Source organism: Lathamus discolor, chromosome 9 (assembly GCF_037157495.1).
Source record: "Lathamus discolor isolate bLatDis1 chromosome 9, bLatDis1.hap1, whole genome shotgun sequence".
NCBI lineage: Eukaryota > Metazoa > Chordata > Aves > Psittaciformes > Psittacidae > Lathamus > Lathamus discolor.
The window spans coordinates 21527742-21551993 of record NC_088892.1 but is presented as its reverse complement, the minus strand read 5'-3'; the positions used below and the strand labels follow the sequence as shown (position 1 = coordinate 21551993).

At 47.5% G+C, this 24252-nt stretch overlaps 1 protein-coding gene across 2 annotated transcripts; it reads right to left on the bottom strand.

The window, feature by feature from the left end:
* Positions 1-1750: 1750 nt before the first annotated feature.
* Positions 1751-12988, bottom strand: MOSPD1 (motile sperm domain containing 1). Of its 2 annotated transcripts, XM_065689804.1 has the most exons (7): positions 12571-12988; positions 11143-11399; positions 10884-10959; positions 7529-7755; positions 5490-5651; positions 3778-3881; positions 1751-2082 (listed from the first exon to the last, which is right to left on the bottom strand). In XM_065689804.1, exons 2-6 carry the CDS (start codon positions 11294-11296, stop codon positions 3802-3804), a joined length of 699 nt encoding a protein of 232 aa, XP_065545876.1. In that variant the 5' UTR covers positions 11297-11399; positions 12571-12988; the 3' UTR covers positions 1751-2082; positions 3778-3801. The 2 variants fall into 2 exon arrangements, with proteins under 2 accessions (XP_065545876.1, XP_065545877.1); XM_065689805.1 differs by lacking the exon at positions 3778-3881 and having other exon boundaries at positions 12571-12795.
* Between the last annotated feature and the right edge of the window lie 11264 nt (positions 12989-24252).

Genomic DNA, 24252 nt, shown 5'->3' with positions numbered 1-24252 from the left:
TAAACCATCCTCAGGTCCTGTTTTGCCAACACTGGCATAAATCTGTGCTTACAGAGTGTGCTGTAACCCCCCTGAAGCAGGAAGAAGTCACAGTTCACCTCTGTCATGCTTGTTTCGCCCGAGCACCAGGTTTATCTGCAAGTGCCAAGTTACACTGCGCGTTTCATCTTTATCTTAATGCGCTCCTTGCTTGTCCTTGAAGGAACGTTCCAATGCTTTAGTTGCTGGTGATGTTTTGGTACTGGTTTCTTCGCTCAAGGTGTTCTTCTAAGTCTGCATTCCTTGAAGGTGTCAGTCATGGCCGGTGTCCTGTGATCCCCTTCCCATGCTGTGCCCATGCACCATCTGCAGGCATCAACACTTGCGATAGCAACTCGAAGAGTTCCTCCATGTGGGATTCTCTCTCTTCGGTACTCCCCTAAGAGCCTGGCAAGAAAACCACGACCCTGGCACTCCAGGATATGCATGGAAAAGGTGGGGTTGTGGTTGTGGTTTCTTCCATCAACTTGGACACAATAAAACGTGTATCTTGCTGCATCGGCGCAAGGCTGAGGGACCGCACAGTAGCTTTGTCCTCCTGCCTTGTGCTCCACTCCTTGCCCTGCTCAAGCAGCAGCAGCTTCAACCACCCCATGAAAATCAGAATGAGCAGCGTAGGTGTTAGAGTGACAGCAAAGCTCTGGAGCTCAGAGCTCACAGGAGCCTCTGGTCCCAAAACCAGTTTCATTGGTTGGTGGCTCCAGCACAGGCGCTGGAACACGGCCTCCACAAACCAGTGAGGAACTTTGCTTTGTAACCAGGGTTAATGTTTGACTCTTCCTCATCCTCTGACCCTCACAGATGACACAATCTCAGCGCTCCTGCGAATCAAACTGAAGTTACATTTTATTGCCCTTTAAAGACTTATTTGTATTGTATATAAGAAAAAACATACAGTGCTCAACAAGTTCAATTCAACCTTTCTCCTTTTGTTCTTGTGGGGGTTTTATAGTGACACGTATCTGCATTGTTTCTTTAGCCTCGCATGCACAAGCAGGAAAGTGACCCGTAACATGCAGGGGCGGGGGGAAAGAAGGCTTCATTTCCAAAATGTCATTTATACAGATCAGAGCATGTTCTATAGACTGAGGAACAAAGATTTGTCTGTCTGAATCAAACACGGCAATAGAGGCCCTTCAGCAGAAACTTCTCACCCATGAAATGTCAAGTGACGTCAAGTGCATCTTGTATGAAACAAGAGAAATGGCATATAGAACTGGGATTTGAGCAGGAGGTTCTGATACAAAACCCCTCCTCTCGCATGGCTGGGGTGGGACGGAGGAATCCCTGGGCTGCTCTACTTAGTTTGGTCTCTGAAAGAGAAGAAATGGGGAAGTTTTCAGTGCGAGTTCAGCTTCTGTTAATGCCACTCGGGTCACCTGCCACATGCAGCCTGTGAAATGAGAGGAGCTGGATGCCAGAACTTGGCTTTATTGTCTTAAGAGTTGTGATACAAAACGAGCACTCAGCGTGGCACTGCTGAAGCAAGGACGTGGAGAAGGAATTCTTCACCTAAAATGCATGGTTTATTTCATAGTTTCACTGCTGGACTTTGTCAGTCGCTTCCATGCTCAGTCACGACTCGCATCCTGGGAGGGATACAGAAGTGTTGGGCACCGGCCCCAGCGCGTACAACCACAGACCACATGGATGTCTTACAGAGGACAGGGTTTTGCTTTCCGAGTGAGCACACACTGATGTGAACATAGACTAAAAATAACAAAGGTTGCTTTAATAAGGATTTTGTACAGTAGGCGGAGATATAAAAGTTTTCCAAGTGATTTTCACAGGTATCACTGAACATTTCGTAGCTGTCTGATACAGAAGCACCCAAAAGTGCTTTGAGTCTTTCATTTATTATACATAGTTAAAATATATTACACTTCTGAAGGGATCTGAAATCACTCAACGGGTTTGCTAGCATCTTAATGCGCCAAATGGGAGTAAAAGGCAGTCCACATTCATGATGTGAATATACAGTAAGGTGTTTGACATCCTAGTAACTCATTGCTCATGTTCTCAAAATAACCATGGTGATGAGACCTGGAAGACAAGAATTCACAACTGAATGCCTTCATTTCACAGAATAAAGCATTTAAAATAGACAGCTTACCCTGCCACAGCCCAGAAAAGAAGGTGAAAGTGCATAAATACACGCACAGGTTATATATACGCTTCACTGAAATAGCAGAAGGATTGCTCCAAGTGTTGATGGAGTCACAAGCTGCTTACAGAGGCTGACACTCAAGTGCAGTGTATCTGGTACCTGAGTGTCAAAGCAGCTCGAAATAATCCAAACCATGACTGAGCTCACCCCTGGGAAACCTTCACTCTGAGCCTTTGACTGTGGCAAGTCTAACAGCAGCACGCAAGCCCCGGTTTCCATGGGGGCAGTGTCACTCCAATGCTGACTCAGCCAAAGGCTCTGGGGCATTGTTTCTGCTCTGTGCAGAACTGATCAAAGCCCAGTTTTAGACTTCAGATGTGAAGCTTCCTTGTGAGTCTGCACAGGGAGCTTCCTGCAGACTCTTTGCTGTGACCTTTAGGAGGGAGGAAAGCAAAGCAGAGCTGTGCTGATAGAGGTTAAAACCAATTAAACCCAGCTGAAAGCAGGAGACGTGTGGCTCATAAACCTACTCATGGCACAGGGAGAAGTTCACTTTAATTATGTGCTGATACAGGAAAAAGCCCAGCTCTGCAAGTTCTTAGCCATGATTTATTTTGCACAAGGCGACAAGGAATATGGAAAACATGAGGGCTCCTTCAGTTCCAGCCTTACACAACATCTGAGTGGTAATTTATCAGTTCTTGGGCAATCTTCCCTTCCTGCAGGCTCAGATGGTGTTCACGGAACAGCCTTTCACTGCGGAGCTCAGCTAAAGCCTACACATCTCCTCTACCATGCATGCAGACATTTCTGAGACTATTTGACAGTCCTGCCACTACACAGTGATTTAACTCACTGACTTGGTAAAGGTTTGAGGATGGAGGTGTGGCAGAGCAGAGCTCTAACGCTGCCTTCCATAAGCGATGCACCCACTGAAGAGGAATTACAGTTCAGCTATTGCTTAAGGTCTGCATTAGCTTGGAGAGTTGGTACTGCCACAACTGCTGTAGGCCTTAGCCTGGGTTACCTAAACCCTCCCAGAGCAATAACAGAGGCTTCTGGAAGGTGCTACAGGACAGCCCGTATCACCTGTAAAAGGCTTTCAGGCCATAAGGGGTTTAACTCATTGCTGTAAAGCAAATACTTCCCAGCTGTAAGCCCAACTGATGGGCATCAACCTCCCTTTTCAATTGAAGGCACACAATGCACTTGTGCTTCGGTGTGAAGAAAGCGGTTCCATCTTCCCAAGGGCACTCAACTTTCTACACAGGAAGAGCTGCACATAAACTCACGAGCACTAAAAGTGCTGCTCCCACAGGAGTCAAACCCTGTAAGGACTTCATAGCGAATCTACAAACAGGCTGGACTTGTTGCAAATGCATCGAGTCAAATGGGTTCAAACTGTTGGCACCAGCAGAAACTGGAGTCATTTTCAGAACCAGAGATAAAAACACGGCAGGAGTCAGTGCAAGGTCTGAGAACACAGCACCAGTGGCACCACCAGTGACTCAGGCAAAGGGCAACAAGTGAGGTTTCCAACTGTTTCATCAGACTGACTTGCAGGAATCAGTGAGTGGACTCTGTGTGTATGAACCACCGTGAACACGTGTCTTTCCCCACCACTACCTCACCTCTAGCTATCAGTCTGAAGCTGCCTAGCTCCTTTCCTGTAACTCCTCATTTGTGCCAGGTAGTGGGGCAGGAGAATTGAGTTTAGTGACACTGTTCTTCCAATCTGAAACAGTCATAGACAAACAGTCATCACAAATGAAACGTGCAACTTCCCCACGCTTGCTAAGTTAGGAGGTACAAAGCACGAAGGACTGTGGCTACCGGTGCTCTCCTGGGAAGGGCTTACAGTAACTTATTTCTACACAATTCATAGAATTAACCAGGTTGGAAAAGAGCTTTAAGCTCATCCGGTCCAACCGTTCCCAGCACTACCAAGGCCACCACTGACCTGTGGCACTGAGGCCTTGTCTATGGGGTTTGTGAGCACTTGCAGGGCCGGTGCCTGCAGCCCTGCCCTGGGCAGCCTGTTCCAATGCCTGAGCACCCTCTGGGGCAGGAATTGTTCCTCAGCTCCATCTGAACCTGCCCTGGGGCAGCTTGAGGCCGGTTCCTCTTGTCCCATCCCTTGTTCCTTGGGAGCAGAGCCCAGCCCCTCCTGGCTCCATCCTCCTGTCAGGCACTTGTAGGGAGCCATCAGGTCCCCCCTGAGCCTTCTCTTCTCCATCTGAACCCCCCAGGTCCCTCAGCCGTTCCCCATCACACTTGGGCTCCAGGCCCTGCCCCAGCTCCATTCCCTTCTCTGGCCCCGCTCCAGCCCCTCAATGTCTCTCTTGCAGTGAGGGGCCCAGAGCTGAGCACAGGGCTCGAGGTGCAGCCTCACCAGTGCCCAGCACAGGGGCACAATCCCTGCCCTGGCCCTGCTGCTGCACTGGTGCTGGTACAGGCCAGGATGCTGGGGGCTCCCTGGGCACAAGCTGCTCATATTCAGCTCTGTCACTCAGCACCCCCAGATTCTTTTCCATGAGCAACTTTCCAGCCACTCTTCCCCAAGCCTGGAGTGCTGCATGGAGTTGCTGTGGCCCAGGTGCAGGACCCAGCACTTAGCCATGTTGAACCTCCTACCGCTAGCCACAGCCCATGGATCCAGCCTGTCCAGATCCCTCTGCAGAGCATCCTGCCCTACAGCAGATCCACTCTCCAACCTAATTTAGTGTCACCTGCAGACTCACTGAGGGTGCCCTCAATCCCCTCATCCAGATCATCAATGAAGATATTAAACAACACTGGCCCTAACACCGAGCCCTGAGGGATGCCATTAGTGACCAGATGTGACACCATTCACCACCATTCCCTGGGCTCTGCCATCAAGCCCGTTTTTTACCCAGCAAAGAATCCACCTACCCAGGCCATGAGCAGCCAGTTCAATATTTCAGCTGCTTATGGAGTGAATGGAGCCTTTCAGACCTGCTCCTCTGGGCTGGAGAGAGGAACAGAACAGAGGAGATGTAGGTTCTGCAACGGGGGAACTCCCTGTTTCAGTGTAAGAATAAGAAATGGCACATTCCATTCAGGTTTGCTGGCAGACGACTACAGTTGGACACTCGTCAGATGAAAATTAACTAACATGCAGGGGCCTGTATATAATAAATATCAACTAAAATCTGGTCTAAAATGCTTATGAGAATTAACGTACTTTGGTATCACTTTGGCTGCAAGTTAAAATCTAAGTAGAGATGCAAACCAAAGGGTAATGGTGGTGATTTGGATTCCATCAGTCACTGGCAAATGCAGAAGCTGTAAGAAAAACATTGACAAAAGCCAAAATACTTACCTAAAACATAAGCAGCTACTAACTTTTGATTCACACTTAAGTGGAGGTAGAGAGGCACCAGGGATTCCAAGTCCCCCAATGTAGGTAGCATTAGTGCTGCAATACACACTATTCCTAGGAAGACTGTTAGTAAACTAGGTCCCGACGAGGCAGTTCTGTTTTCTGGAAGAGATGAGGAAGGAACATCTAAGTTTGAAGGAAGATCTGACCAAAATACGTGTTCAATATTATGGAAAAAGCATTTGTGGTGCATTGGAGCTGCAACATCCTGGGATTTTCTTTTCCCTTTGGAGTTTGGAGGGGGTGGAAAACAACTCTTACACCCACCCTTCTGAACCTTTCACATTTTGCTGCTCCCTGTTCTGATGCTGGAACTTGTTTCCACGTGATTTCCCAAACCCCTTCCTTCTGCAGGAATAGTCTGCCAGGCCTGGTAGCTATATATACACACTCCTGAGAGCTGGATGCCTCAGCAGGGCCTGAGGTTTCACCATGCATCCTGCCTCCATTCTTTGGTAAGTGATAAGTAATCGATGAGGAAAGAACACCTAAAAGAGCTGCACAGGCAGGTAACAGCTTCCACACCCAGCACAAAGCCTGGCTACAGCAGGAGCTCATGTTCTTGGGCCAGGTGAGATTCCTTCTGTAGAGGATTCAGGGGCTGCACCTTCCTGAACCAGTTTAAATGCCAAAAATTAGTAATACTGGAATCTTATTTTAAAACCTATGGGAATGAACCCCTCCGACAACGTCACCAGATTAAGGACACACAAACTATAAAGGAACTGTCCTTCATACAGCTGGAGCCTACTCAGAGGCACCCTGTGTAATCTCTGAGAAGAGCTGCTGACACGTTAGTTGAATACCTCCAGCCAAATTCTTACATCCCATTGGAAACCAGCCAATGTTTTTATCCAAGTTTTCCATCCTCAGAGACCAGCAATACGTGTTCTGTTTTAATTCCATACACCTGTACTTTCCAGGTTGTAGGTTAGATGCAAAGCCTGCACTTGCTTTGTTTGCTGTTTTGCAGTTAGCAAGCAGTAGAATGAAGTCAATAAAGGTTTTAAGCAGAGAAGCAGCATTTGGATCAAGACCAGTATCAGATTGTTCAGGATGGTTCAAAACCTCTGTACCGGAACAACTGTCATGGTGACATTTTGTCCTGTGAGCCCAGAGACCTTTGTAGGCTATAACCATCCACCCCACTAATACCTATCTCTTGAGGTTGTTTGGTTTCAGTTTCCTCAGAAGGTGTTTCACCAGCCAATAACCTATGTGTAACTGGTGGAACAGTTTGGTTTTAACAAGAGGAACGCTCTCAAGCAGGTTCACCTATTTTCAGGAACTGATTTTTGTTCTTGTCATGAAAACTCAAACAAGTGACAAGAATATTCCAGTGTAAATCAGGACGAGTGAGGGAGACCGTCAAGAATCAGTTTAAATCCAGTTCTGGAACAACTTGATACTTCCAATATCTCCCCCTAGCACTTGAATTTAACCGTTCAAGTCCAGGTTTTGCCCAAGACTCTTGATTCACTTCCTCATGTATGAAACATGCAGAGTTTCCAGCTGGTAACAGAGCTGTTCTGTACTTGTGAGACACACAAAGGAGATGGTGCTGAACAAGGAGCACTTTAGAAGATGTTTCTGTCAGTATTTCTGCTCATCAGGAAATGGAGGATTAAGGGTTTGGAACTAACTCAGAAGGGGCATATGTTCTGAGAGAGCCCAAGGGAAAAAATAGCTACCATCCTTTTGCAGATGAACTCCCTCTGGCTGGCACGGAGCTTGTGCTCCAGAGGAATGGAGGCACTCTCTAAGCAACACAACCATGGGGCAGCAAAGGGTCTTGATCAAGACACATGAGCACAATAGCCACAATCTGGGTTCTAGGGCACTGTCATCCCCCAGTGATAACGGCAGCAGTCTTGCAGGTATTTAAAGAGAATTGGGTTAAAACTCCCTTTAGTCTTTCTAGTCACTGGAGCTGTCCCTAACAGCTTCAGGAGACAGGAGGGTCAAAGTACTTCACGTACCTGGTTGACACAAAGTCTGCTCAAAAAAGACACTTTCAGCCAGGTGTTCTTTTATTCTCTTCTCCTCCTCTTCCTTTTGTTGTTGTTGTTCCTTTGCAGATGGAAGCAGAGTTGCGATAATCTCCTTTTTCCCTAATGCTTTCCTCTGGCTCTGCTCAGACACTTGTAGACGGAATTTATCTATCACACCAAAGTAAGAAGCCCGAACATCTCTGTGGCGGATCACGCTGCAGAGGAAAAGCACATTTTCAAACAGAGGAACTAATAAGCAGCGCTTCTCTTGTGGAATTACATCCTACATATCCCAGTGTTTCCCCTCTTCCCACCCTACACAGATGCATTGCAATAGTCCACATCCCCATTATCTCCTCTATCTTCCATATGCCTGAAGACTAGATCTTGCCTTCTCTCTCCCCTCCTTATCGTTGCTCTGGTTCCCAAATACATCTGCTCCAATTGGCTCGCCAAAAGGAACAGTTAATTCTTTATCTTAAGCCCACCTCTGGCCCAGCTGCCAGCGTGCATGAAACACCAATGATCTGAATGAGGCCTCCTCCCTCACCAAAGTTGGTTGATGCTGGCCAGTGATTTCAAAAGGTAGGGGGGGAATGGACAAGGCAGAAGAAAAGCAGAGCTGCCAAACACGTGGGCAGGTGATGGCCGAAGTCCAGCTTTTTAAGGAAACCAGGCTCAAAGCTTTACAATTATACTTTCTGAGAAGCCAAACTCATTCCCTCTGTAGACAAGTCAGCAAGATGTGAAGGGATTTGAGAATCGAAGCCCACTAAGAGCATGTAACAGTGCAGTAGAAATGACAGCCACAGATCTCCACGTACATCTTTCACCTTTCAGTGAGTCAATGTGGGTATCAATAGCAGAGCTCTGTGCTGTCAGACCTTTGCCCATCAACCTTGACCACAGTTCATAGCCTGATCTGAAATGCATGATGCTGCAGATACTTCACTAGCTACCAATAGCTACACCAGCTGTAGCTACACAAGCTGCAGTCACAGCTCAGACTGCAGTGTAGACATAGCCTCTGTGTTATACTCAGTTATTTTCTTGGTAAACCTTCTCACTGTGCAGAAATCACTCTGTTGCTCAGCTGTTCTGAATACATTGCCCAAGATGGCTTCAACAGCAAAGCAGGGTGGGAACTGTTGCATTCCTTCTAGTTTTATGGTATTCCATTGGGAAAAAATGTATGTGGGACCCGAAAATGGCACAGGTTTAAAGGAACACTGCTCAAAGGCACACAGACCTCTGAGCTCTGCTCAACTGCATCCCCTCTGCAGTTATGATTCATTATGAAAACACATCTCCAGCATTAAATAGCTGTAACATTCAGGTTCCAGCTCGTATCAGCTCTCGGGGTTAACAGGGATTTTAGTTATTCTTCCAAGTGGAAAACTTGGGGTTTGTGAAAGGCTATTCTCAATTTCTAAGCTAACAAAAGCTAATCTGGAAATACACCTATATACGAGTGATGTGGCTTCAAGAAGGCTGCCATCTCCTGAGGGCTAAAAAATGATTCCACCCTTAATACAGGAGAGTAGTCTTAAAATTGCTTCAAGAAACCTATCTTTGCAATAATACAGACAAGAAACAAGATTTTTGTGTTGTGCTCTTCATTTAAATGAACTATATCAAGATACCCACAGTCAGTAACACAGAGCCAGTGCCTGTAACCGGTATCCAGTTTAAATCGACTATTCAACAAGGAAGCAGAGACAAGTCACCCTCCAAGCAAGAAGGTGCACTAGTGTACCTAGCTTTATGTCACTTTAGAGGTGAAAGAGTGCTTATGACAGGCTTTCAGTGAACTGAGTGTTGGCTGGGCAACTGGCTTCATTAAAACAGAGGGGTTTTGCCCCCCTGGCAATCCTAATTCATACGACTCTCAGCAGATTCAACTCTTCTTTCTCCCTTTAACACTTCCTTTTCGGTTTTTGTTTCTACTCTTAGTACCAACCTAAACAGAACCTGTACATAATGCTGTGCTCTGAGAGCACGCACCTCCTGCCAAGCAAAGAGATATTTTCTGCAGACCCCTATAAACAGCTACATTCTCCTGTTTCTTTTTAGAGCCCATTGCATAATTGGAAGCTCCGTAGAATATCTGTTTATCTGGCAAAAGGCCACACTTGCATAGTACTGCTCATAGCCCGGCAGTAAACACTGCCCTTAGACAGCAACCACTGGAATGGGATGGGGGTTCTGCTGGAAACAGTTCTCCCTTGGGAACATGCATGTCTTATTTTCCTTTCTTTAATAAAAGACATTTGTTTAGGATTAACCAAACGTCCTCAAGCTTGTGTAAATGTCTGCTAAAGGCTGGAACGGCTCCCTGATACACTGATATATTCTGACCTGTTTTGTTCCATTTGCAGGATTGTTATCCCTGCCCACTGAAACCTTTTAGGTCCATGTTTTTAACTTCCCTTCTATTTGGTGAGTCCTTGGAATCTTCCAAATTACATTTAGGGAAAGAGCCATTCCCCAAGGCTTGTATTATTTATCTGACAAAAGACAGATCCTTCACTAGTGGTGTTTTCTCACGTGGCCATTTGCCAGCCAGAGATCCCAGAAGGTGTTACACATACTTCTATTCAGAAAGCTCAGTCTGCTCCTCTAGGTATTTCATACTTTCTTCAGCTGTACTTGGACATCAGCACAGAAAGAAGGTGCCAAATGGAAGAAGCAAAGAAGGTGGTCTAAACCAGACTCAACTTTCAATTGTAGCAGCCTACAGACCCTATCCATTTCTGTGGTCACTTCTCATTTTCTCTGTTACTAAGCCGGGACCTGACAAGGGGAACAAGTAAAGAAGAGAGAGATCAGAGAACGAGAGAGGCCATCAGGGTGAAAGGTAGGCCAAAGAACCTTTAGTAAACATGGCCCAGGAACGTGTGCTCAGCAGAACTCCACACGGTTTCATTTTGCCCATCTGCAAACAAGTATTTCTCACACAGAAATCCCCTGTGTGAGCGATCTCTGTGTGAGAAATACTTGTTTGCAGATGGAGTCTTGCTTTTGTTATTTCTAACAAAAAAGTGCTCAGAGGATGCTCATTTTACTCTCACCACTCGTGTACAAACTATACTGCATTTACTATTTATTTATGCCTAAAGACAAATTACAGAAGGAAGCATGACCGATAGTGTAACACTTTTGCCCTAGAGTGAAAGAATGGCAAAGACCAGACAGCCACAAGAATATAGGAGATTAGGATAATACTGTATCCAACTTAGCTGATACTATGCATGCTGTCATTCGCTACCTCTTAAATAATAAAAGATGTCAAGATAATTCAATGTTCGACATTACAAAAGAAAACCAACCAACTCTTACTTACATATCAACACAGCACTGAGGCTTCACCGCACCAGTAGCATCAACCACCGCATATTTGTTAGGAGTTGTACAAAGAACTGGAACAGAAAGGACAGGAGTGGTAACAACTCAGGAATTAACACCTCACCAACTTCATGAACAGATACACATAAAGACACGAGTTTGGGTTTGCCACAAGTATGATTTGTGGCATGAATTATAATTGGACTGTTCAAGATCACCAACTAACCCTTAAATAGAACTTAACCTAAGAAACCCACCTTTGAATTTTAAGGCAAACTCATAGGGGTTATATAGAGTCAACACCTGCTTGTGTGTTGACTGGTCATCTGCATAAAATATAAGTTCTGTAGGAAAAACAAAAACAGGAAGATTTCCTTCCACTAACTCTGGCTGTCTTTTTTGTTGCTGCATTGGCACTGAATCCTCCTTGCTGCTTCTTGGGTTCTTATGATTTTGTATCCTCAGGGACTTCAGGTTTTGAAGCGTTTAAGAATTCCAAAGCATTTTGGCAATTCTAAAGGAAAAAAAGGGGGAAAAAAGAGAGAAAAGGCAAGATTATTTCCATAAGTCTCTACAGAACTGAGGCAGTCAATAAAGGTGTAAAAATACACACTGTGATGCTTGGTTATGAATCTACCTCTAAAATCTTTCCAAAATACAGAAATAGAAGAAAATATTTGCATCAGGTTTCCATCTGTGCAACAAACTGCTATGAAACAAACTGGTGAGCACTTCTTCAGGGGATCAGGGCAGCATTTTGGGGTCCCAATTCACAAACTAAACGACGACGACAAAAGTATATCCCACCCTTAAAGATATCCCATCCTTGCCTTGGGACAGTAACAGCAGAAGTGAGGAAACACAACGAGGTAAATCCCCATTTAGGCAGGAATCTCTCTGCCGTGGTGCCCTTCCCGGATGAGGGATAACAACTTAGGTATCTGCTCACACAGGCACTGAGGTATGTCAAACCCCAGAGACTCAGAACAAAAGAATGGGGAACACCTTCACGCCTTGTTTAAACTAAACTCTTGTTATGACTGCACTGTAGCTCCTGGGATGAAGAATCCCAAACAGATTTGGGATTTACTATTTATTTGATCACTGTTGTCTCTAACCAAAGTACAATCATCGTACTTCTCCCTCTGCCAACACACCCCCCCCCCCCCCAGCTCTGTTTTGAGTGACATTCCGGAACTAAAACCAGGACCTACGACATGAGCAAACAACAATCCTAAATGTAATTCATAAAGGCCAGAGTCCCAAGCCCGCATACCACTGCCTTTATGCACTACAGACAGAACAAAGTGAAACAGCTACTTATATTCCCCCCGCTAAGAACAGCATGTTTTACTGTAGCTCCCACAGGTTAATTATCAACCTGGAGATGTCCTTTGGGGCTCAACATTATTCTATAGTAGAAAACAGTAAAAGAACAAAAAGTTCCTACTGACTCATTCCCGTCCCCATGAAGCTTTATAAAACAAGGTCCATCTCAGCTGTTCTCCAGCCTAATACACTGATTTCGTTGCACCTTAAGACATTAAGTTGCTGAATTTTCTAGCCACGAATAGCCCTCCCATTATGAACAATCAAACCCAAAGGCTTGTTTCTGCATTCTAAACATCATGACGTTCACACTTCCAAGCACCAGATACGTGTCTCATACTTGAAACATGACCCACCTTTAGGTGTTTACCAGAGTACGTCTGTCATCTCTTCAGATTTATGGGTTCTGATTCTTATTCCCAAACGAAATGTTTCATTTTTTATTCCAATAGCAACTCCTCCCTGGAATGTCACAGCTCTCCCTGGAATGCCTTCCCCCAAGATCCAGTTGCTTTGCAGAGCACAGGTTTGTTTCCACTTCACTGAAATGCTACTAATAATATGCTGAAAACAAATCCCCAACGCCTGTGTTCCAGGCTGATGTTCTGCTACCTTATTAAGAAGAGTCCAGAGAAAGAAACAGCTCTGGACGTGGCAATGCGGGTTTGGAGCGCTGCTTGGAATTCCGGTGAATCCCTTTTGTTTCATTAAGCTCTGGAATCACTTTGTGCAGCAAGTGTAAGCGCTATTTCTTGAACAACTTTAGGTACAACTGCAAAGCGAGAATCATTGCTCCATGTGAATATCTGGAACTAAGGAGGAGCTAATGTGGAAAAGCTGCCAGCTCCCAGGAATGCAGAATGACTTCTGAAACTCCTCATAGGCAGAGGGGCTTATTTTTTATAGCAGCTAGCTCCATGCAGCGAGTGCAGCTCTGGTTCTCATACATATCTATACTGCATACACTGTAAGTAGGAGAAACACAGGCAGCTTTTGAAACTAGCAGAAGTGGGTTTTCTTCCCCTAATAATGATTTAAAGTACTGCTAGATATTTTTGAGTGACAATATTTAAGGAAATGGTTAAAACATGATTTCTAATAATGAATGCTATTTTGATTCTTTAGGGGTTTATTTCAACACTGCACAAGTTTCCTTCCGATTCCTGGTGTCAAACCAGGTGTCAGCTCAGCAGCAGCATGCATTGAGGTGTCCAAAACCCCACAGATCCCCACATCAGTGGAGGGGTGGATCACTATACCTATTAATAGGCTCATTTCCCTTAAGACACCCGTTGCAAATCCCAGGATTCCACAACTTGCAAGCAGAAAGCCACTGATCTTTAAAAAGTATATCCCGTTATTGCTTCCTTTTCTTATTTGACTTGGCTGGATGAGAAATCGCCGCCCAAGCTGGCAGAAGGAAAAGCTGGCGAGCCCAGGCCCATAGTAGTTGTGCCTGCTGACACAGCAGTGTTGTTCACGTTATAAGTTTCTGGATTTCTAAGCAAGTAACCTTTTTGAGACAACCCTTTTTGGCTTGGAAGTCACCTTACTGGGATACTGCATCAAGTGACATCTGTAAAAGGGCTTTTCCCAAAGACTGAATTATAAACTACACACGTGCTGCACTGATCTGATAGTTCAGTATTAACAGCATAGCTTCCATACAGCACTTATCAATAGGAAACTGCAGAGACTTTTACAGAGGAAGCCTGTATCATCAGAACTTCCCTGCACGGATTAACCTTCAAGAAGTGCTCATGTGGTGTTGGTTGGCAAGAAGCCCCCCATGACCCAGCTTCAGTGTGTGCTTGAGCCCAGAACCCCCCCTGTGTGCTGGCTGCACCCCCAGAGCATGAGCAGCAGCTCAGGGAGGGGATCCTGCCCCCTCTGCTGAGCTCTGGGGAGAGCCCCCCTGCAGCCCTGATCCAGCTCTGGGGCAGCAGCACAAGAGGGACGTGGAGCTGCTGGAGTGAGGGCAGAGGAGGCCATGGGGATGCTGCGAGGGCTGGAGCAGCTCTGCTCTGGAGCCAGGCTGAGAGAGCTGGGCTGGGGCAGCCTGGACAAGAGAAGGCTCCTGAAGGGGAGACCTGAGAGCAGCTCCAGTGCCTAAAGGGGCTGCAGGGAACCTGGAGAGGGGCTTGGGACAAGGGCCTGTAGGGACAGGCCAAGGGGAATGGCTTGAACCTGCCCGAGGGGAGACTGAGCTGAGCTCTTAGGCAGAAGCTCTTCCCTGTGAGGGTGCTGAGGCGCTGGCACAGGGTGCCCAGAGAAGCTGTGGCTGCCCCACCCCTGGCAGTGCTCAAGGCCAGGTTGGACACAGGGGCTTGGAGCAAGCTGCTCCAGTGGAAGGGGTCCCTGCCATGGCAGGGCTTGGAGCTGGAGGAGCTTTGAGGTCCCTTCCAACCCAAAGCAGGCTGGGATTCCATGAAGAGGGCTATGCAGCAGGCTGCCTCTGGCACTCCAGCCAGGCCATTTACAAGAAACACAGCTGCCACTTTGTGCACCACAACAGACTCTCACCATGATCACTCAACATCGTAGCTGACAGTCACTGTGACTGCTTGCAGAACACAGAGGTAAGCGCAAACCAAGATCTGCAGTCTCAGCTCTGTGACCTCCACAGGTCCTCCTGGTATTAATGGAGCTCCTCACTGGTGCAGGAATCTGTCCAACAGAACTCTCATTACAGGACACAGGCCAAAGAGTAACACCTGAACAAAGCCAGCTTGCTTTCCGCTCACTTTGAAGTCCAAAAATCACCATGGATATCTTTTTTAGCACAATAAGGATCTTTCCTCCCTGAAGTTACTAAATATATACTGCTGGTGTCACAATAGCATAGATCTGCCAGCGTTCCCTTTGATGTCCCTTCCTTCATAAACTTACACAGAGAAAAACATAAAGCAAAACACAACTTCTCTCCAGGGTCAGAAATAACAACTGTGATTTGGTTTTACTGAACAAGTATCCGCTGAGAACACAAATCAAGAGAGGAAGTTTTCCAACAGCCTCATCACCATGGCTTCCAAGTGCATCTGTTGGTGGTTGTTTTTCTCCTCACAACTGCAAATAACTACAGTGTCATCTGGTAAACACTTGATTCAGAGGAAAACCTCTTTACAATCACACTTCTTTCAAAACCTGTTCCATCACAGTGCGATCTGCTTTTGTTCTAGCTCCTGATCTAGGCTCTAAACCTACACAATAAGCCTTTCTACGCTATAGCCTCAAGAAAACTGATGCCTTTTGAATGCCTGTTTACAAAACAAGCCACAAACTCTTCTTCAAAACTCATGCTGAGCAATTATGAGCTCCACATAAACACAGCACCCGATCCAGAGCAGATCTATGCACATTTTGTTCCTCCAGCAGGTTTTGAAGGCCTCTCCGTGCACTTACGCAAACCAATGTTTAAACTACCTGCAATTATCCGGGAGAGTCACCCAGAGCACGGAGCCAGCAGCCAGGATGGCTGGATTCCATTATTGTTACCTCCGCCACGGACACTCCATGACCTTGAGCGAGTTGGTTAACCCCACCTCAACGTGCTGATCTAGGAAGGCACACATCCTGCAAAGCGTTTCAGTAGGTGGCCAGTCCCATTCAAACTGGCAGGACCACTCTGCTGCCTCACGAAGCCCGGGCTGGAATCTGTGACTGTTCACCTCTTACAGGGTGGCCAGAAATGCAATTAGGAACTGTCTCCAGGATGCTGTGCCACGAAGAAGTCTCGGCGCGTTACCTATTAGCACGGGTGACTACAACATGCCTAAATCCTGCTAGTACTGACAGCAAAATGCATTAGGACCACATTGGTTCTTTTCCTTTATTTCCTCAAATGCTGAAAAGGTGGCAATAATACCAAAAAACCCCACAAAACAAACCAACCAAAAACCAACTAGAAGCTCCGTAAAAGCAGGGGAAAGTGAAATAAACGCTGTGTGCTGCTTCTGAGCCATTCTACTGTATTGCTCGGAAGAATCCTATGTGTAAATCCAAACCCCAGCACCGTACCGGCTACAGGGAAGAGAATTAACTGTACCCCAGCCGAAACCAGGACAGGGTGGAAGCGTTTCAAGGGCACATCTGCTTTAGTCTCCGTTTCCTCGCTTTCGGTTTGTGTTTCACGCACTAAACCGAAACGCGTTAGCGCTACGTGGCCTTTCCCCCCGTCTCCGGCCGTGTCCAAGCACTTGTCTCAACCGCCGAGATGGCACAGATAACCGAGGAACACGCTCCTTCCCCAGGGAGCGGCGGGAGGAAAGGCGTTCCGACCTCGCTCCCGGAGCGCACCGACCGACGGCACGGAACCCCCACCAACTGCACCCGCTTAACTGATCCTCTTTGTTCTGCGGCAGCGAGCAGCACGGATAAAGGCTGAGGCATCCGCTCTCTACGGGCCTCTCCCCGCAGCCGGCGCCTTGCCCTGCCCATGCGATAACGCAGCAGCACCTTCGCCCCGCACCGCTGCTCCGCCGACACCTCGGAGCGAGCTCAACCGGGCCCCGGCCACACACCCGGCTCACGCTGCCCCGCGGTGACAGCGGCCAGGCCGGGGCCTCGGCCGCGCTCCTCCTCACGGCCCGCTAAGGAAGAGCCGCGGGCGCCGGGCTCCGGCAGCGCTGCCGGCACAGGCCCGGCCCGGCCTGTCACGGCCCGTCGGTGCCCGCGGCCCCCCGACCACTCGCGGTGTGGGGCGCTGGTGCCGCTCCGCTCCCCCCCGCCCCCGGTGCCGGATGCCGCGCTGCGCCCACGGCCCAGAACTCACCCTCCGGGGCCGCTGAGGTGCGGGCTCGGGCCCCTTTTGTCCGCCCCCCCCCGCCTGCTCCCGTCAGTGCAGGCAGCGCCGCCGCTATGGCTACCGGGAGCGCGGCGGCTCCCGCCCGGCACTGCCGAGCGTCACCGAGCCCCGCCCCGGGCCCGCACCGACACCCGCCCTCTTCCTCCTCCTCCTCCTCCTCCTCCTCCGCCCCCCGCCGCCATGTTGGGGCGGGCGGGTGGCGGTGGGGCCGTTGGGCTGTCCCGGCCGCGGGTCTGGTCGCTGGGCTGCCTGCGCGGCCGGCGCGGCTGTGCTGCGGTACACGGGGCCGTGTTAACACGAATTTACCTCATGGATGGTTTCTGAGGCACAGCCCCTGCCCCAAAGGCTCCGTGGCCCCTTCACGGCCGTCGCTGCCGTTGACCTTGGGCCGTGTGGGTCCATCCCGGCTCGGTTCCCTCAGGGTGAGGGCCCGGAGCTCCAGCCGATCCCTCACAGCCCCGGCGCAAGAAGGGGAGATGCGTTCCTGGATGTGTCCCTAAATGCAGAATAAACGCGGTAATGAGGAGAATATGGGCCTCTTAACCACACAGCAGTGCAGCTCAAATGGGGCGTGCTGTCACCGCAACTCCATCTCATGCTGCTTTGTTCTATGTTCCTCTTATTCATGGGTTTTTATTAAACTCTTCGTGGACTTCAGCTCATTTTGGGCAGCATCCACCATCATCTTTCTTCGGTTCTTCGTGACTTGGGCTTTTAAGCCCTGTATAATGAAAAGACAAGACGGCATCAGCATAATCCCCACCTAAAATCACCCCCAATTGCATTAACGCAGCGAAACAGTTTTGCTGCGAGTCAGGTGAATAATCGACGTTGACGTTAAGCCATCCAGTCAAACAGCATTGCAAAACCTTGGCCCCGGTACCAGCCTTCGCCCACCTACAGCGGCCAGAAGGGTTTCACAAGGACAGCACGGGACGATCCAGGATGGGAAGTACCGTATTTTCTCTGTTTAAAATCATGGGAGACCTTGGCTAACAGGAGGGATAAATACCCACGGTGCAGCTTGGCCAAGTGGTGTGGGTTAGCATTCGTCTTCGAGTACCACCTTCTGCGCGGCTAATGGTTGCTCATAGTTCATTAACAGTGTCGGAGCCACAGATGACACGATATTGCAGTTTCATTATAGAGAGAAATTGTAATTTGTCAGAATTTATGGAAATGTAAAAAATGGCAAAAAAAAAAAAAAATAGGTACGTATTTCTTGACAAGTGTCAGCTCATAGTTTAACATTTATGGTTAAAAATAAAGTGGAATTCTTGGTTTGAAGCAGACTTACCAGCCTTCAGGATACATTCAGAAGCTTATGTTGGGAGTGTTACTCCAATGGAGGGTGTTCCTGGTTTTGGAGACCTGGCTCGGGAGAAGCTGCAGGCATAAACGTGTTCCAGGGATATTCAAATCCGGAATAAAGAGAATGATCACATGAGAAAAAACATCATTTAAAATGGTGAGACTTAGGAGCACGTTAATAGGGGCTACAGGAAACCTGGAGGGGGGCTTTGGGCAAGGGCCTGTAGGGACAGGCCAAGGGGAATGGCTTGAACCTGCCCGAGGGGAGACTGAGCTGAGCTCTTAGGCAGAAGCTCTTCCCTGTGAGGGTGCTGAGGCGCTGGCACAGGGTGCCCAGAGAAGCTGTGGCTGCCCCATCCCTGGCAGTGCTCAAGGCCAGGTTGGACACAGGGGCTTGGAGCAAGCTGCTCCAGTGGAAGGGGTCCCTGCCCGTGGCAGGGGTTGGAGCTGGAGGAGCTTTAAGGTCCCTTCCAACACAAACCAGGCCAGGATTCTATGATTATGCTCCATACCCAACATTCCTAAAGGTCCATGTGTGCCATCACTATTTAACCAGCACTGACACACACAAAAATACTACAGAGCCGCTTGATAAACTTACTGGTGCCAAGGCTTTTGGTTTAGGGATGCACAAAGCTGGGCTGGGCACAGTCCTGCTGCTCCTCTTGCTGTGGAATTATGTGCTTTATGTGGAATAAAAACCCATTGAGAGGATGGATGTGAGTGCGCCCACATGCCATGTACTGCGGGTAGGCTGCTCATCTGCCATGTGGGAGATGAAGACTACTGCCATGTGTGGCAGAAACCAGAATTAGATCTGTGGGAAGTTCTTTATCATTAGCTTATTGTTTCTTTGGCTTTCTCCTTTTGGGGCTACTTTATTTTGCCCAAATAACTAATTATTTCTGGTATTGGAGGCAGGCTGAGTTTGCAGGCCTTGATTGTAGATAAAGGAGTATTCAGAAATACAGATACAAAGGAGCAGAGACACAAGATGCAATAGAGAATCTGCGACAAGTTTGTCAAGGTACCTTAAGTGTGATCTGAGGCCTAAGAAAATGCTTTTCCTGGAGCTGATGTTTGGTCCTCTGAGTTTTACTGACTGTAGAAACCACTGCGAGTGAGCTCCAAGCACTGGCTAGTCTTGTGTTACATAAAATATTGCCTCCTTCAGCACGAAACCTGAGCCTGGAGCCTGCACATACACAAGGCTCCTGAAAAAGACCAACCCTGTGGTGGTTTTGGTTGCTGTGGTGATTATCCATCTGTTGAAATACTTCATATGGGAGATTCTCAACTCATTTACCATGGAGAAGATTGTCTTAAGTTGTGAGAAACACCGCCTTAGGCCTGATTCCTGTGATTTTCACACTTGATTAGCAGCACATTCCACTTGATCTGCCATGGCAGAAGGACACTGTGTAGTATTTAGATACTGAGAGGCTGGCGCTGGGGTTCTGTGGGTTCTCTAAAGATGGCACATACCTGGTGTTGTGCACTTCAGGAGGATGACTGCAACACTTGATGAGGGGCCTCCTTTAATGGATCCTCATCTGAAGCAGTTACACAAGATCACTTGGACTTTACAAAGTCTGATAGGAAAAGGACTCGTGCAGCCACGAGAGAGCTGAACATCTCCATTCCCATGGCAAGGGGTGGAGCTAGGCCATCCTAGATGGTCCTTTCCAACCCTAACTATTCTGTGAGTCTGTGATATAGCCGAGTTGTCCCTACAGCTTTTAATGCATTTAATTCTTAATAGTGCACATTCTTAATGTGCTACTTTTTCCTGACAGTTGCTTTCCCCATGGCACAATGTGGTAGATCCTCTTTGACTGAAGTAACTCAGGAAATGGAGTGACACATCTTCATTTCCATCCACACCCATGTTGTGTTGTTTTCCTCTTGGCCCTCTGTACAAAATGAATTGAGTTTTCTTTTTAAGTAATGTCAACTTATTTTAAAAGTCTGTTTATTTCTCATTTTAAAACACTATCAGAAGAAACAAAACACCTCGTCCAAACATCCACCTTAAGGCAGCATGCATGTTCTGACCTCTAACAGAATCAAGAATTGCTCAACCTAAAGTGTCCAAGCCGTTCTGGTAACTTTAATTCACCAGTAAAAGGTTTGGTTGGGGTTTCTTTCCTTGCTGGGGAGCAGATTGTCAGCCCCCCCTCCCCAGGGGCAGCATGCTGTATTCCCATTTCATGGCACTAGGGACTTTGACGTTCCAGCGTGTAGCTTTTTGTGTCAGAGGTTAGGCTGTTTGTTTTTATGACTAATGTGGACCTTGGGAGCCACATATCTGAGCACCGTTGAGGAAATATCGAGACCTCTGTTAAAGTGTAATCCCTCTCAGGGCATGCCTATACAGGAGAGTAAAGACAGCTGGAAGCTCTCTCTGCCTGTGCTCCGCACTGGCTGGAGGCAAGCCAGTTCCACCTTAGAAGTCTTTTATCAGCTCTCTGCCTGTGCTAATGGTCCCTGAGATGTGGCTGTGAACACGGTGAGCACAGCACACCAGAGAGCTGTATAGGCTACAGGACAGATACAATTATCTGGGGAAAATATAGCCTAAAGAGTAGGTATCTTTAAAGTACCAAATGCGAACAAGGGCAGGTTTCATGCTTGCTCATTCTTGAAAACAAAGCCAGTGTAAGATCTAAGTGATCATTCAAGTCCCTCTCAGGCCTTGTACTGAGTGAATCTTACCCAAAGTATGCTTGCATTGCACTTTAGACAAGTATCAGGGTTCTCTTCCTTGTACTTGGTGTCTTCATGTGGGAACTCCTAACACTTGTCTTGCGCCATGAAGCTGTAGGAAGGAAGCCGTAATTGAGTCTTAGACACCATGGCATTTATAATCGTTTAGAAGCCTCAGAGAGAGCAAACATTTAGAGCTTTATAGACAGTCATCATCTTTATGAAGTGTAGGATCTATTTCTGCATCATCTGGAGGACCCTGCTGAGAATCTCCATTGTCCTGCTCATTGGAAGGCTACAGCCCAGCATGGGCTCTACTTCTTTCGAGCCTGTGCATGTACATCTCTTATAAACGAGCAGTTATGGTTATTTCATTAGACCCCTAATAACATCTCTGTTTCATTTTCCTTCCAAAGATGTTTACTTCAGTGCTGACACAGATTTATAATGTCATCTCAAAAGTAAGAGCCTATCCTGTCAGATTTACAGCTATTATAAAGTAGGATGCTATCTGCATACCAATGGTCAGAGCCTTACCAACATTTCCCCTATTATTAGTGCCTAAGGAAGCAATAAAAATTTAACATTTACCATCGGGAAACACCTGCAGGGATGAAATTAAAACTAGATTATGTGCTTATCAGTTAAACGTTACCAAAGCAAACTCTTCAGAGATTAACATAAAAATCAGTGTTACCACAATCTTATTAAAAGTTCCACTTAATACAACCCATATTGCACCTCCACTGCTCAAGCACTCTCTGTGTGTGACTTACTCAGTCCTTGTGGGGTGTGCAGAGAGGAGGCAGAGCAGCCTTGCTGATGGCTTTGCTATCGTGTTAGCAAATGCCTACCCTGGTATTTAGCTTTGTCTTTAAAAGCTGGCCACGAGTGTTGTTTGTCCTTCTCTTGCTGATCCCGGCCCCTCTCTGAAGGGCTCTCTGCATGGCACGCTCTGCTCATGAGCATGGCGCCAAGGCGTGCTCCCGGCTCCCTCACGGAGTTCTGTTGGGAATTACTCTGGAAACCACTCGCCCTTCCTGCTGAACTCGTTCCTGATCATGGTCAGCAGGGGAAAGACAAGGGATTTAAAAAGCCTGGAAATCACGAACAAGGGGCTGTTGTTGCTGCTTCGCAGATGGTCTCGTGCTTAGTTCGTGCAGCCTTTGGTCAGTTACAAACATGCTCCAGAGAAGAGGGATATGGAAGGTGATCTCTGAGCTGGAAATTCAAAAAGCTGCTGGATTTCAGCTTTGCTGCCACCACTGATTGGGGAGTTTATAGTGCGGATAATCCACGTGCACTGACTTGAAGAGGACACCATCAGCACAGATCCTACCCAGACTCAATTTGCACACCCAGTGCTTAGAGTCTATTTCTCCATCTGGTATTAGGTGACCCCTTTGGCTCAGGGCATTAGAAGCAACCTGCCTTGGACATGTTCTGAACTGTGTATGCGAGGGTACAACTCAGCAACAGCCACATCCTGAGTTACTTATGTGAAGGCCCAGGCCAAAAAAACCCTCTGATTTTGGAGAACCTACTGAGTTTGATAGGATCTCCAAAACCCCACGCCATCTCCTCTGTTGTGCGGGCACAGACTGGAACCTTTAGGTAAGTGAATCAGGGATGTGGGGGGAATTCAACTTAAAAAAACCCCAATAGAACTTAGGTTTATAAGACCAGACAGAACTGTGCACAGAGCAGTGGGGTAGGGGATGCAGAGCCAAAGTGTAGCCAAAGATTAAGGGAGCAGAAATAGCTGGGGCTTGCTCTGCAGGGAACTAAAGATGTCTGTGCAACTGTGGCCTAACCTCTGAAGCAATCAGAGTCTGCTGGCCCAGCTGATTTGCCCTGCAATAGGTTAGGGAGTGTTCAAACAAGTATATCCAAACCAGAGGGGTGGTAACCTAGAGCAGGGTGATGCTCCCCAGCCTCTGGGCAGACTGGGGGAGGACTCTGCTGTCAACACAGCTGGATTGGGGAGGAGATGTGTGTCCACAGACAGATCCGGGCACTGTCACAGCCCAAACCTGTCCTGTGTGTGCTTTGCTGCCCAGCGCAGCGTGTTCCTGTGTGCCTCTGGGACATCAGCATCTGGATAACAAGCATCCCTTCCGGGGGAGGCAATGGGCATACCTGAGAACTACAAGAGAAGCCATGGGCACATCTGAACACTGCGTGCTCTCATTTTATCTGGACAGATGAGCATATTTAACCTGGAAAGAGTGCTCGTGGCTCTTGCTGGAGTTCCCTGCTCTGAGCAGTGTGAGTTACAGAAAAGAGGGGGTTAAGGTTTCATTTTCCAAAATGGATGCATGGTTTTTGTATGTACATCCCTGTATCCGAGATGGAGAAACTACTTGACCGTAGTCTGAATATTCCAGTCATTATGCTAAGTAATTCACTTCTACTGCCACTAGAGGTATAGCATTCACTTGAGCAAATAGCAAAGGAAACAGGCAGTTGGAAGCCTTGCCGGTATTAATATTTCATTTTTCCAGCAGTGTTTTTGATCTGGGGTGGCTTTGGAGACCTCAGCCTACTTTCCCTGTTCCCTTTGGGCAGCCTTGCTTTTATTGAACTGCAGCTGGCTACTCAGGAGATGAAATGCCACTTTGTGATGAAAGGGGACAGGATTGAGTGCTCATTTAAACTGCATAAAAAGCTTAAGTGTAGTATCAGCCATCGTATCAATCACTTGTGAGTGCCTCACGTGTGAGCTTGTACCAACACATTTGTAAGTCTCATTCCACATGCTTGTTGCTCTGGAGCAGATTTACATTCATTCAGAAATGTCAACGTAACAAAATTTGGTTTAAATCCATTTCCTTTGATTTTGGGGAGTTAATGAACAATTCTCACAATAAGCACCCTTTGGAGACTCCTGAAAACCTCAGTGAGGACAAGGATTGTGATGAAACTCCCCCATGTCCCTGTGCTGGCAGGAGAGCTGCTGCGTGACCTGGGCTTTAATTGCAGCCCTGCAGTGCCTACGCAGGCTGTGAGCAGCACACATGTACCTTTAGTAACATCAGGTATGGAGCATAGTCGTACAACCAGACTGTGGTTGTGTTGGAAGGAACCTTAAAGCTCATCCAGCTCCAACCCCCTGCCATGGGCAGGGACCCCTTCCACTATAGCAGCTTGCTCCAAGTCCCTGTGTCCAACCTGGCCTTGAGCACTTAACTTGAACACTTCTGTGAAGTTCAGTTTG

Excerpts from the sequence above, each read along its gene's own strand:
- MOSPD1 (XM_065689804.1), bottom strand. The coding sequence starts at position 11,296 with ATGCAGCAACAAAAAAGACAGCCAGAGTTAGTGGAAGGAAATCTTCCT. Across the intron at positions 10,960-11,142 it reads GTTTGCCTTAAAATTCAAAG|TTCTTTGTACAACTCCTAAC; the intron begins GTGGGTTTCTTA and ends TTTCTGTTCCAG. Across the intron at positions 3,882-5,489 it reads AGTAGCTGCTTATGTTTTAG|ATTGGAAGAACAGTGTCACT; the intron begins GTAAGTATTTTG and ends TGACTGTTTCAG.